This window comes from Podarcis melisellensis (genome assembly GCF_964234715.1).
Source record: "Podarcis melisellensis genome assembly, chromosome: 3".
Taxonomy (NCBI): Eukaryota; Metazoa; Chordata; class Lepidosauria; order Squamata; family Lacertidae; genus Podarcis; species Podarcis melisellensis.
This window is the reverse complement of record NC_138530.1, coordinates 56119343-56130605: the sequence shown is the minus strand read 5'-3', so window position 1 is coordinate 56130605 and position 11263 is coordinate 56119343. Positions and strand designations below refer to the sequence as shown.

Here is an 11263-nt window from a genome sequence, read left to right as displayed (position 1 = left end):
ATAGTTTATGGTATAATATGCTTTAGATTATTATAAATTAATCTAGTACTATGGGTTTATGATATAACAAGGTATTCAGGTGCAGTCATCTTACACAATTCTAGATATATTCTGGCTTTTCAATTGTACTTTCAGTTATTGAAACAGTCCCACAATCCCAATAAGCTCTTGTTTTTCCAACACCAGCATCTATCAACGGACCTCCTCAAAGTCATGGTGCAAGGATAGTCAAGCAGCTTTATCTTTTAAGTGTAGAATCAAAATGGATTTTCAACATTCCTTTTAGTACACCCACATTGATGATAAAATTGTGGTGCTGGCAGTACTTTCTTTAGTTGGAGTCCATTAGGATGCATACAATACAAAATTACATGAGAACCTACCGGTAAGTTGGGCTGTCACCTCTATACCTCCCTGCCACTGAGACAGTGGCAAGATCTATTTTCTATTCCTGTAATTATTAAGAATCAGCTAATATTGCCACCTGGTTCTCCAATAACTATCCCAGGTCCAAGGGTCTTCCTTCACCCTTAAAGAAGAGTATGCACCCAGGACCAGTATTTCCTCATCTGTATAGTCTGTCCCTCTTCCTCCAAGTTTGTCTTGCCTAGATTGATCTTAAGCTTTGAGTCTACTGCAGAGCCCAGACTCTTGTTCGGGGATACTGACATGGGATAATGTCATCTGAGACATTAAAGACAAGCAACTCTCCGTCCGTGGTTGCGCTTAAGCCCGTTCCAGGGCCGAAAACAACGTGTGTGTTGGGGGTCACACATCAATTGGAGGTGCACAAAAAGGTAGCTGCCTGTATTTATAATTTAGAAGTGTCTCACTCCTTTGGCTCTGCTGTGACCAGCTCCAGCTTCATCCTCTTCCTCAACTGTCCCCTTAGTGTAGCCATTCCACCAAACTGTCTCAGTGGGTGAGCTGGGAAGCAGAAGGCTCCTTCCATCATCAGTTTTGTTGAAAGCCCAGCTCTATCAGGCACCTCCTACCCATCAATTGTGCCAGCTGGTCATTATAAGAACAACTGTTCTAAGAATTGGCGCCTGAGTTTAATTTTTTCCTTCTCCCTCCCTGTCCCTTCTCCCTTGCGTGTCCCGTTTTGCAAGTCTGCGGTTATAGAATATACACAAGAATCCTAACTACCTTCTGCAGCTTACTTTTTAGGAATAGCTGAAACCTACAGTCGCAACTCCCTCCCCCCCCCCCGGCCCACTTCGCGTCTCTTCGCTCCGCAGCTACTCAGCGCCAAGGATCCGAGGCGGAAACCAGCTGTGCCCGGTCCTAGTGAGGGCGGAAGAGGTTCTCACAGGGGAACCGCCGCAGTCCTGCGACGGGAGCTTTAATCGGAGCTGTCTTCATGCGCGCGCATCTCAGAACGAGACCTGTGACCTTTTTTTCTTTTTCCCGAGGGCGGAGGGAGGAGGCTCCTCCGCTCCTCTACATCAACCCCGCCTCCCGCCCCGCTTCTCTGCCTCCTTACCGAAGGAGCTGCTTCGCTCTGCTCCCTTTCTAAGGCCGCTGCGCGAAGGAACGCAGCCGCCGACCAATGAGAACAGGCGTTGCTTGGAAAAGCGCCTAGCTGCGCCGGGTGGCGTGCCGGGAAGGCGCCGCAGTCAGCAAAATGGCGGCGCCGGTGTCGGCAACTTTGCCGCCTCAGCTCGCGGGCAAGTTCAAGGGGTGCGTCCCGCCGCCGCCGCCGCTTCGTCGGGGCTCTGCGAAATGGGGCTGGGAGAGGGAGCGTGTGTCCAGGTCTCTTCCAGGGTCTTCCTCCCGCTCTTACCAAGACCCTGAGCTCCTGTGCCACGTCTCCTTTTTCGCGCAAGGCTTTAATAAGATTTTATCTTAAATCACTTTTCCATGCTCCTTGACTAGCAAGCGCATCGTAAGCTTTTTCTCCCTCATGGGATAAATCCCACTGTGTTGAACAGGACTTTTGTTATTATATTCCCCCCACCCCCCGACCGGGATTGAAAGCGGCTTGCACAAATGACAACAAGGCGGATGAAATATGAAAAGCTAAAAACTTGCAAAAATTATCTTTAAAAAATAATTAAAGTGCAAGGGAATTAAAACAATAGAAAAACGAATCGTTTTAGAATACAGATAATAAAAACAACTTAGAATATAAGAGTTGGAGGGAGCATGGAGTGACAGTTGGGAAATGACAGTTGGATGAAGGGAATGAAGGGCTCTTCCATACAGCAGTGTGCTGTGCACTCTGTGCTCCTTACCTGAATCCTCACAGCCACATCAAAATGTACCAAGGTATTTCCCTATTTAACGTGAATTTACGGTTTTTATGGAAAATCCAACAGTTTTGGCTTTTTGTTTTTTCACTCCAGAAACTGCTATGTGGAAGTGTCCACATAGGACCTTAATAGTTCTATTCCTGGCCTGATGACTGGTAGGGAGCAAACAGTAGGTAAAGCTAATGACAGGGGGGACCAACTAATCCTACTTTTGTACCCATTTGCATCACTTCCAAACTCCACAAAGAAAGCACTGAGGCTAAGGAAGAGGAAACTGACAACCAGGTCCAGCCCCTGGGCTGGCTATGTTAGAAGGCAGGAGCCAAGACAGGATGATAGGACAGTGCTCTATTTTCCATAACGGGCCAACCAACCCTACTGTGATGTGTGTTTAGGAAGCAGACTATCTATGCAGGGAATGTTTATAACTATGTTTTTAGTTGTATGTTTTAATTTATGCTGCGAGCCACTTTGGGTCCTACACAGGGAGAAAGTTGAGATATTAAAAATATTTAAATCCTAATAAAAGGATACATTACAATACAAACACATTTAGATATTATATAGATAAAATATTTTGTTCTTCATAGATCCTTTGCATACAATACAATTAAAGACAAGCTGCCAGTAATCCTGACTAGAGTTATCAATAATCTGGAGCAAGACAAAAATGAATTCTTTGAAGAACATGGTGAAGTAAGAAATAAGTATATTTGAGCTTTTCTCTCTTGATATTTTATTGGAAATTTTAGGTCTTCCCATACCTTTTGAGAATTGTTTCAAATGCCTAGAGAACATCAGCTTTCATTTGAACTTGTAAAGAGCCATGCTAGATCAGACCAGAGATCTGTCTTATGCTTTATGCTTCTCCAGTAGCAAACTAGATACTATGAAGGGAATAGGCATCTTCCATTGTCTTTCACTATCAACTGGCTTGCAGTAGCATAACTGTTTCTGAACATGGAGGTTCTCTGTAGCCATTGTTACTATTAGATAGTGATAAGACTTTTCTTCCCCATGAATTTGCCATTCCCATTCAAGCCATTTAACTCGTGGCAGTCACATATTATGCACAGCGATATCAATAAAATATGCTTTGTGTGAACAAGCATTTTCTTTTGTCCTGAATCTGCTGCCAGGTATTTTCATTGGCCTTAAGTTTTTAACTTTGAGACCATGCTGGGGGTTCCTACCACAAAATGGTAGGAAACTCCTGAGAAAATGACTTTTTATAGCTATTCTGGTCCTTAAAACACTTTATTTATCAAATAAGATTTTTTTTGTGGGGGGAAAGTAAGTTTTATCAACACACACATTTGATTGAAAATATTTATTTCCTACTTTATTTTAGAAAGGTATTGAAGCAGAGAAGAAAGTTATAGTCCTTCTGACCAAGTTACGAGATGAGCTGCAGGCAGACAAGCCACTGGCTGCCTTGAATGACAGCCTCCCTGACACCACTCTGTGGAACCAGTGCTTAGAATATCATCAAAAATTATCAGATGGACCACCAAGCTGGTTTCAGTCTCCATGGCTATATACAGAGTGTTATATGTATCGTAGAATTCATGAGGCACTTGCTCAGAAGTAAGTACATAGGTTTATATATCAGATAGTAAGCAGTGGCGAGCATAACACATCCATAAAACAACACAAAAATAGTTTGCCAGCAGCAAACTGCATATCACTGGACAGTTGAGCTACTGTATATAGCAGAAAAGTACTGTGTCAACAAGAGTCTCACATGGGCAGCTGAAACAAAGTACCAATGGTGCTTGCTTAATAGTAATAGGCAAGGAGTTTCACAACCTAGGTGCAATCATGCTTAAATGCCTTCTGTCTTGTAGAAGCAACACAAACATGGAACCCTTAACTGCATCTCCAACTTAAAATATCAGATATTTTACAGCTGGAGAGGGGGAGACGGCCTATAGGAAGGTAGTTGAGCAGTTGGGGGAGTGGTGCAGGAAAAACAACTTACTGCTTAACTTAAAGAAAACAAAAGAGATCATTGTGGATTTTAGGAAATGTAAATTGAATATTCAGCCACTTATTATTGAGGGGAAGTGCGTGGAACAGGTCTCAGTGTTTCGTTTTCTGGGAATGGAGTTGAGAGACGACCTAACCTGGGGAGAGAACAGCAAAGTCCTGGTGAAGAGAGCACAGCAGAGGTTATATTTTCTGAGAATCCTCCGGAAAAACAATCTCTCAAAGGACCTGTTGATGGCATTCTACCATTGCACTGTGGAGAACGTACTAACTTATGGTCTGTGCATGTGGTTTGGGAGCTGCACGGCCAGGGAAAAAACAATGCTATCCAGGGTTGTAAAGACTGCAGAGAGAATTATTGGGTGCACTCTTCCCACCTTAGATCAAATCTATGCTGCCAGGTGCCATAAGAAAGCGGCAGAGATAGCACATGATAGTACGCACCCCGGAAATTATCTCTTTCAGCTTCTGCCTTCTGGAAGAAGGTATAGGGTTATAAAGGCCAGGACTAGCCGCCTGAAAAACAGTTTTTACGCTAATGCAATTCTGGTTCTAAACGCAGCATAGGGGGTCTCTGTAGTATAGTGTATTTTAAAATGGGGTTTTAGAATTTTTAGGGGTTTTTGAATGTTTTATGTAGTTTTTATGTAGTTTTATGTAGTTTTATGTAGTTTCGTGGTAGTTTTATGTAGTTTTTATGTAGTTGTATGTAGTTTTTCAATTCATTGTTCTGCAAGGGACAATGACAATAAAGATATCACATCGTATCGTATGGGGAAAGGTGGTCCCTCAAGTCAGCTGATTCCAAGCTGTTTAGGTCTTTATATACTAACAGTAAAACTGTGAATTTGGCCTGGTAGGCTATAGTCAGCCAAGGTAGGTTTTTACAAAACAGGCTTTCCATCAGCAGCAAACAACTCTTATCAAGTGTTGAATGACGCCTTCATCCCAGTGGTTTCCCTTTATCACATACACAGCACAACAACACAATGACCTATCCCCTCCACAAGCAGCATATGAAATATTATGACTAACCTGACCCAAGAACCCTCCTCACACTCACAAACAAACCACCCTGAAACCAACTGAACTCAACCAACCAGGCTCTGGACCCTCTCTTGCAATGCCAATAAAAATTAAATCTACAAATAAAAGCCCTACCCATGTGATGCTGACATGATAACATACACAAACGATATGAAATAGAACAAAATAATGTTATCGTTCCACCTCTCCCCTCTCTTCCCCCACAACCACATTTCTAGAATGACAGTGACTCATACACAATGTAAATGAACTGAAAAAGGCTCTATAAATCAGAAATGGAGATGCTATATGTACTTTCCCCCATTTATTTGTTTTTTGTTTTTTTGTAACACAAGAAAATCTCTCATAAAAACTTTGGAGGAAAAAAAGAGGAAGTGACCACAGTACTCCCTCCTTGAGGACACCAGGTTATACAGAGAACTGTGAGCTACATTCTGAACCTATCCTGTCATAAGAGAGCTTGGACACACTGCTGCAAGCGCTGTGTCCGTGGGTGTAGCCGGGGGGGCGGGCAAATAAATAAATAAAAATACTTAACTAACCTAGGTTCTGCCCCCCCAATAAATCCTCACTACACCCATGACTGTGTCCACATCTTCAGGCCCCATTAGCTGACACTGATCCCACAGCACCATGCTAGACATGACATACTACAGTCTCAGTAGAGACTGCAATGGCTATGGGAGAAAGTTTTTGGCATTTAGTGATGTCAAAGACTAATGTATTATTATGTTTCTATCCCTTCTGTTTAGTCCACCCATCAGTGACTATGATGTATTTAAAAAAGAAAAGGACCATGGTTTCTTTGAATCTCAGGAAGCTATTATTGTTTTAAGCACCTATCTACAAGAGCTGTTGAAAAACATAAAGGGCCTAGATGAAAAATCCCTGAAGGAAGAATTTTTGAAGCTGCTGCAGGTAAAATCTTGTTTAAATAATTTATCTGTTGCACATATTCTGTAATGTTAAAATCCAGTTTAAATATCTAGTTTCAAATATGACCTAATGGAAACCATTAGTGATAATATGTTCAGAAACTATTCAGGCCATCAGAACCATTTTAAGTGAGTTCCTATCTTATAAACCTCCAACTCATCATACACTGTTCTCTGCAATATTGTTGAAAATAGTGACTACTGAGGCCCAGAAACAAGCATGACAAAAGACCTGGAATAATACATGGAACCCCAAATTTGTTTCATGCACATAGTGGATTTAACAACTAAGGCAAAAATATTTTTATGGAGAGTTTCTGGCATTTATTCTCAGTCATACACATACCTTCCTATGATGATTCTTCAGAAAACAGTATATCAATTATTGTCGTTAGCTTGCTTTTTGTTTTTGTAGTTTGCCAAACTATTAATTTATAGGTATTGATCTCTCCTCTGCCAAAACCTGATTAGGGCATGCTGCAAAAAATATTGCTACAGCTTTTACTGTGAGAGAGAAGGTTCAGAAAGTTTCTACAACATTTAAAGGACTCTCCAAAATGAAATAGGGCTACAGGAAGGCACATATATTGGCCATGTTTGATGGGGATGATGGAAGTTAGAAGTCGAACATTGGGAGGGCCACAGGTTCCCCGTCCCTTCTTAGCTAAATCAGGAGTCTGCTTTATACTGAGATATTAATCATATAACCCATCTGCAGAAAACTGCTAATCCCTGGCTTCTAAATGCATAAGCAGAAACTATATTAATTACACTTTGGTCTCAACTTTTCTGTAACATCACTTGTTAAAGGTAAAGGGACCCCTGACCATTAGGTCCAGTCGTGACCGACTCTGGGGTTGCGGTGCTCATCTTGCTTTATTGGCCAAGGGAGCCGGCGTATGGCTCCGGGTCATGTGGCCAGTATGACTAAGCCGCTTCTGGCGAACCAGAGCATCGCACAGAAACGCCATTTACTTTCCCGTTGGAGCGGTACCTATTTATCTACTTGCACTTTGACGTGCTTTTGAACTGCTAGGTTGGTAGGAGCAGGGACCGAGCAATGGGAGCTCACCCCGTTGTGGGGTTTCGAACCGCCGACTTTCTGATTGGCAAGTCCTAAGGTCTGTGGTTTATTCCACAGTGCCACTCGCGTCCCAACATCACTTGTTAGTATTCAATAAAAACCAATTTATTGATTTAGTTATGTTCTTTCACTAACAGGTGTTTCATGCATAACACATTAGAAGGAGGGAGGGAGTGAAGGAAGGAAGAACTGGAGGGTCACATTGGTCCCCTGAGCCTGAGGTTCCCTGGCTTAGTGGATTGGAACTTGACAGAACAGTAAGTGTGTCTTGGCAGAGAAACTCCTACTTCCTAAGCCTGTTCAAGGTCAAAAGAAGTGGATTAATTCTCATTTTTCTTACATTTCTTATTAAATTTTATTAATATTATATTTGCCTCTTGGGAATTAACCCACTGCCTTTTCACATTGGTTTCAATGGAAGTAAAAAGAAATACTCCAATTCTGACCTACTTTCTCCTGTTACAACAAGCAGACCTCTCAGTAGCCCCTTAACTGCAGTCCTCGAAGATGCACTTGGTGTATAGTAGAGCAAGGATCACTTGGCATACAGATTAAGGTGTACTTTTTCCTTCTTTAGGTTTCACTGTGGGGTAATAAGTGTGACCTGTCAATGTCAGCTGGGGCAGATAATTCTCAGAAGTCTGACCCATTACAGTCTGTGGAAGAGTTAAAACCTTTTATCTTGGTGGATCACATGGAAAAGCTTTGGTCACTGCTTATAAACAAAAAGAACATGAATAAGCAGACTACTAGACTTGACATAGTCCTGGATAATGCTGGTTTTGAACTTACTGCTGACCTTATACTGTCTGACTTCTTGTTATCCTCCAAATTAGCTACTGAAATTCATTTCCATGGGAAAAGCATCCCATGGTATGTCTCAGATAGTACAAAGCGTGACCTGAATTGGACTATTAAGCAAATGCAGGCAGCTAATCACAAGGGGATGTCTAGGTGTGGTGTCTGCTGGGAGGGCTATTTGAAAAATGGCCTTTGGATTTATCATGATCACTTGTTCTGGACCTCGCCACATGAATATTGTAGGATGGCTCAAGTGGCTCCTGATTTGTACAGTGAATTGCAGAAGTCAAATTTAATTATTTTTAAAGGTGATTTGAACTACAGAAAGTTGATAGCTGATCGGAAGTGGGAATTCACAGTGCCATTCCATCAAGCCTTAAACACTTTTCACCCTGCCCCCCTCTGTAGCTTAAGAACGCTAAAATGTGATATCCAGGTTGGGCTGAAACCTGGGCAAGGTGAACAGCTTACTAAAACTGAACCTGATTGGATGATCATTGGGAAATATGGAATAATTCAGTTTGATGCTGCTTCGTGATTGGCTTGTGTAAAGCATAGCAGTGTTCATGAACACTGTTTATGATGTTTAAGATTGGAAGCTTTACTGGGGTTCAATATTCATGTTCTTTATTTTCTTCTACAGATCTTAAGAGTTTTAAAGTTGTGTGCAATTGTGAAAGTTTACAAACCCTTTTTTGTTATTCTTAAAGTATCTGAACCATCTTAAAGGCTATCTTTCCTCTATTCTTAAAATATTTTTGGATGGGGTCAAGAAGTGAGTGTTTTAATGGTTTGCCTGCATCTGTCCTCTTACACTGTTTTAGTTATTACAGTGCAGCACTTTGCCTTGTGTTGTATGTTACATTTACAGTTCTTTAGCAGATGCTTTTATAGCTGCTTTGGACAAAATTTAATAAAATAACACATGTAAATAAGCATCTCAATAATTTCTTCAGTATAACAGCTGTATGCATTGGTCGACAGTAGCTTAAAGCAGGAATGAGGAATCTGTGGCCCTTCCCAATGTTCTTGAGACTCCAACTCTTATCAGCCCCAGCCAGTATGGGCAATGTTAATAATTGATTGGAGTTAGACAACCATAGCTTCCCCATCCGTGGATTAAAGAAATAGGAGACGGAGTGTTCTGGATGGTTCTGGATGATAATTAGGATACATTCAAATCCAATTTCAGGCCCATTTTGGGATGGAAACAATGTCTATTTAAGGCAACCTCTCAAAATCACAATAGCTATTTTCCAACAGACGTATACCTTAGTCTGTACCTTAAACTAGAAGATGTTCGTGAAACAAAGTTCAGTTTCTAATAACCTTTATAGGAATATAGAAAGCTGCATTACACTCAGTCAGACCATTGATCCATCTACCTCAATACTGTCTATAGTGACTGGCAGCTGCTGTTCAGATAGAGGCTCTCTCCCAGCCCTACCAGCAGTTGCCAGAGATTGAACCTGGGATCTTCTGCATGCAAAACAGATACTCTACCACTGAGCTACAGCTGTGTCTCGATTTCTCTGATACAATGTTACCAATATGCCTCTTTTTGTAGCCAACACAGTGTTCCACAGATGATTTGGACTACAGCTCCCATCAGCCCCAGTCATCATTGCTAACGGTCAAGGATAACCCATGTTTTCTATGTGTAGAAACCTTTATCCCCACTTTTCAACATGATGGAATGGTAAATCATTAAATCACATGCACAGTCCAAAATGGAACTGTCCAGACATGGGTCCACCAGCTCTTGTACTGTTTGTGAGAACTAGGTCTATTGTACTGTGACAAATAACGACCTTTTGAGGCAATCTACAAACCCTCTTCTCCATATAGCATCATCAATTTGCATAGTACATAATATAACCTCTAATCACATTTTGCATAATATTTAAGCCTCCAGGGACTCTGTGTGCTTCTCCACATCTGTTATTGATTGAGGGTATTTATATTCAATGTTAGTATCCAATCCACCCAAAGTGTTCCACAGATGATTTGGTCATATCTCCCCCTTCCTAATTCTCTGATAGGCTGATTCAAAAATGTTTACATTTCTTTCTTTCTGGTTGTTCCTCGAACTATAGGGCAAGAATCCATGGCCATATGCAGTTATTGTATTTCAGATTGATTAGTGGTGGCAAAAATCAGTGCTTCATTTGCAGTTTGAGAGATGTCTTTTATTTGTAGAAAGGTTTTCAAATTTCTGTGCAAGTGGTGCCAATGCAATGGTCCAGTCACATATTAGGGCTTGGCAAATTCTGTCAGTATAGGAATCTGAGTCTCTATCGACCTCCATAAGTGCTTCCACTTTCCCACCTTTCTGTGGGCAAGTGTTGCCTTTAGACATATCAGTATCTGAGGCTTGTCTGAGCCCTCAGATATTGAGCCTTCAATTTGCTTTTTTAAAAAATAGATCTAAACATGTGGTCTTGCATTTAGATCCTCAAAATCCTTACCATTCCTGGTGTGTAAAAAAAACATTCTATTCCAAAGCCTGTGGTTGTCTTTCAATTAGATTTTTGCCCCATCATATTCAAAGACATAAAATTATGCCACCATTTAGCTTTGGAGCTAGCCGCACACCCATTGTATTTGTTATGCTCAATGTGGCAATTAATATATGCATTAGCCATCACATTCCATCACTACTTTATAGGGACAACACACAATCAAATTAGATGAGATACAAAATGCTAATTAGAAACCACGGCAGCAGCAAGACAACATGATTGTCATCAAGATCACAACATGCAAAGGTGAGGTTTAACTTTAACCCATTTTTTCTTAACCACAAGCCTTATGAAAAAAATGAAGTTATTAGCTGAGCTTTTCTCCTAAGTCTAATAGCTCCGTATGTGTCTGTTTTTCATTAGGATTTTGTTGGAAGATGAAAATATGGAATCTCTCCTTCCTGCATCTTGTGGCCCTGATGAAAATTGTTTATGTGTGTTTGCTATATATTTATATTTAAAATTGATATTGTTTGCAAGAACAAAAACAACTTTTTCTTTGGCCCACAGCAGACACCAGTGGTGTTCAGGGGTACTGAGCACCTGTTGGAGAGCCATACATTCCCTGTACCTGGCAGTTTTTGTACCAGTGTCCCATACACCACCATCATTAGACTACAGTTAAATAAT

At 41.2% G+C, this 11263-nt stretch overlaps 1 protein-coding gene and 1 pseudogene across 4 annotated transcripts in view; both read left to right on the top strand.

The window, feature by feature from the left end:
- CCDC170 (coiled-coil domain containing 170) overlaps window positions 1-11263 on the top strand; it is a 64671-nt gene that overhangs the window by 3446 nt on the left and 49962 nt on the right. For 2 of the 3 annotated variants that reach the window (XM_081905154.1, XM_081905152.1), the window contains exons 1-4: window positions 1497-1683; window positions 2846-2951; window positions 3607-3842; window positions 6044-6209. In XM_081905154.1, the coding sequence (XP_081761280.1) occupies window positions 1628-1683; window positions 2846-2951; window positions 3607-3842; window positions 6044-6209 (564 nt within the window). In that variant the 5' untranslated portion in view covers window positions 1497-1627. Of the gene's footprint in view, window positions 1-1496; window positions 1684-2845; window positions 2952-3606; window positions 3843-6043; window positions 6210-11263 lie in introns of those variants that run through there. The other variant, XM_081905153.1, reaches the window with a different exon arrangement.
- On the top strand, window positions 7472-9046 carry LOC309366532 (damage-control phosphatase ARMT1 pseudogene; annotated as a pseudogene). The gene is made up of 2 exons (XR_014173455.1): window positions 7472-7567; window positions 7888-9046. The product of XR_014173455.1 is annotated as a damage-control phosphatase ARMT1 pseudogene (transcript).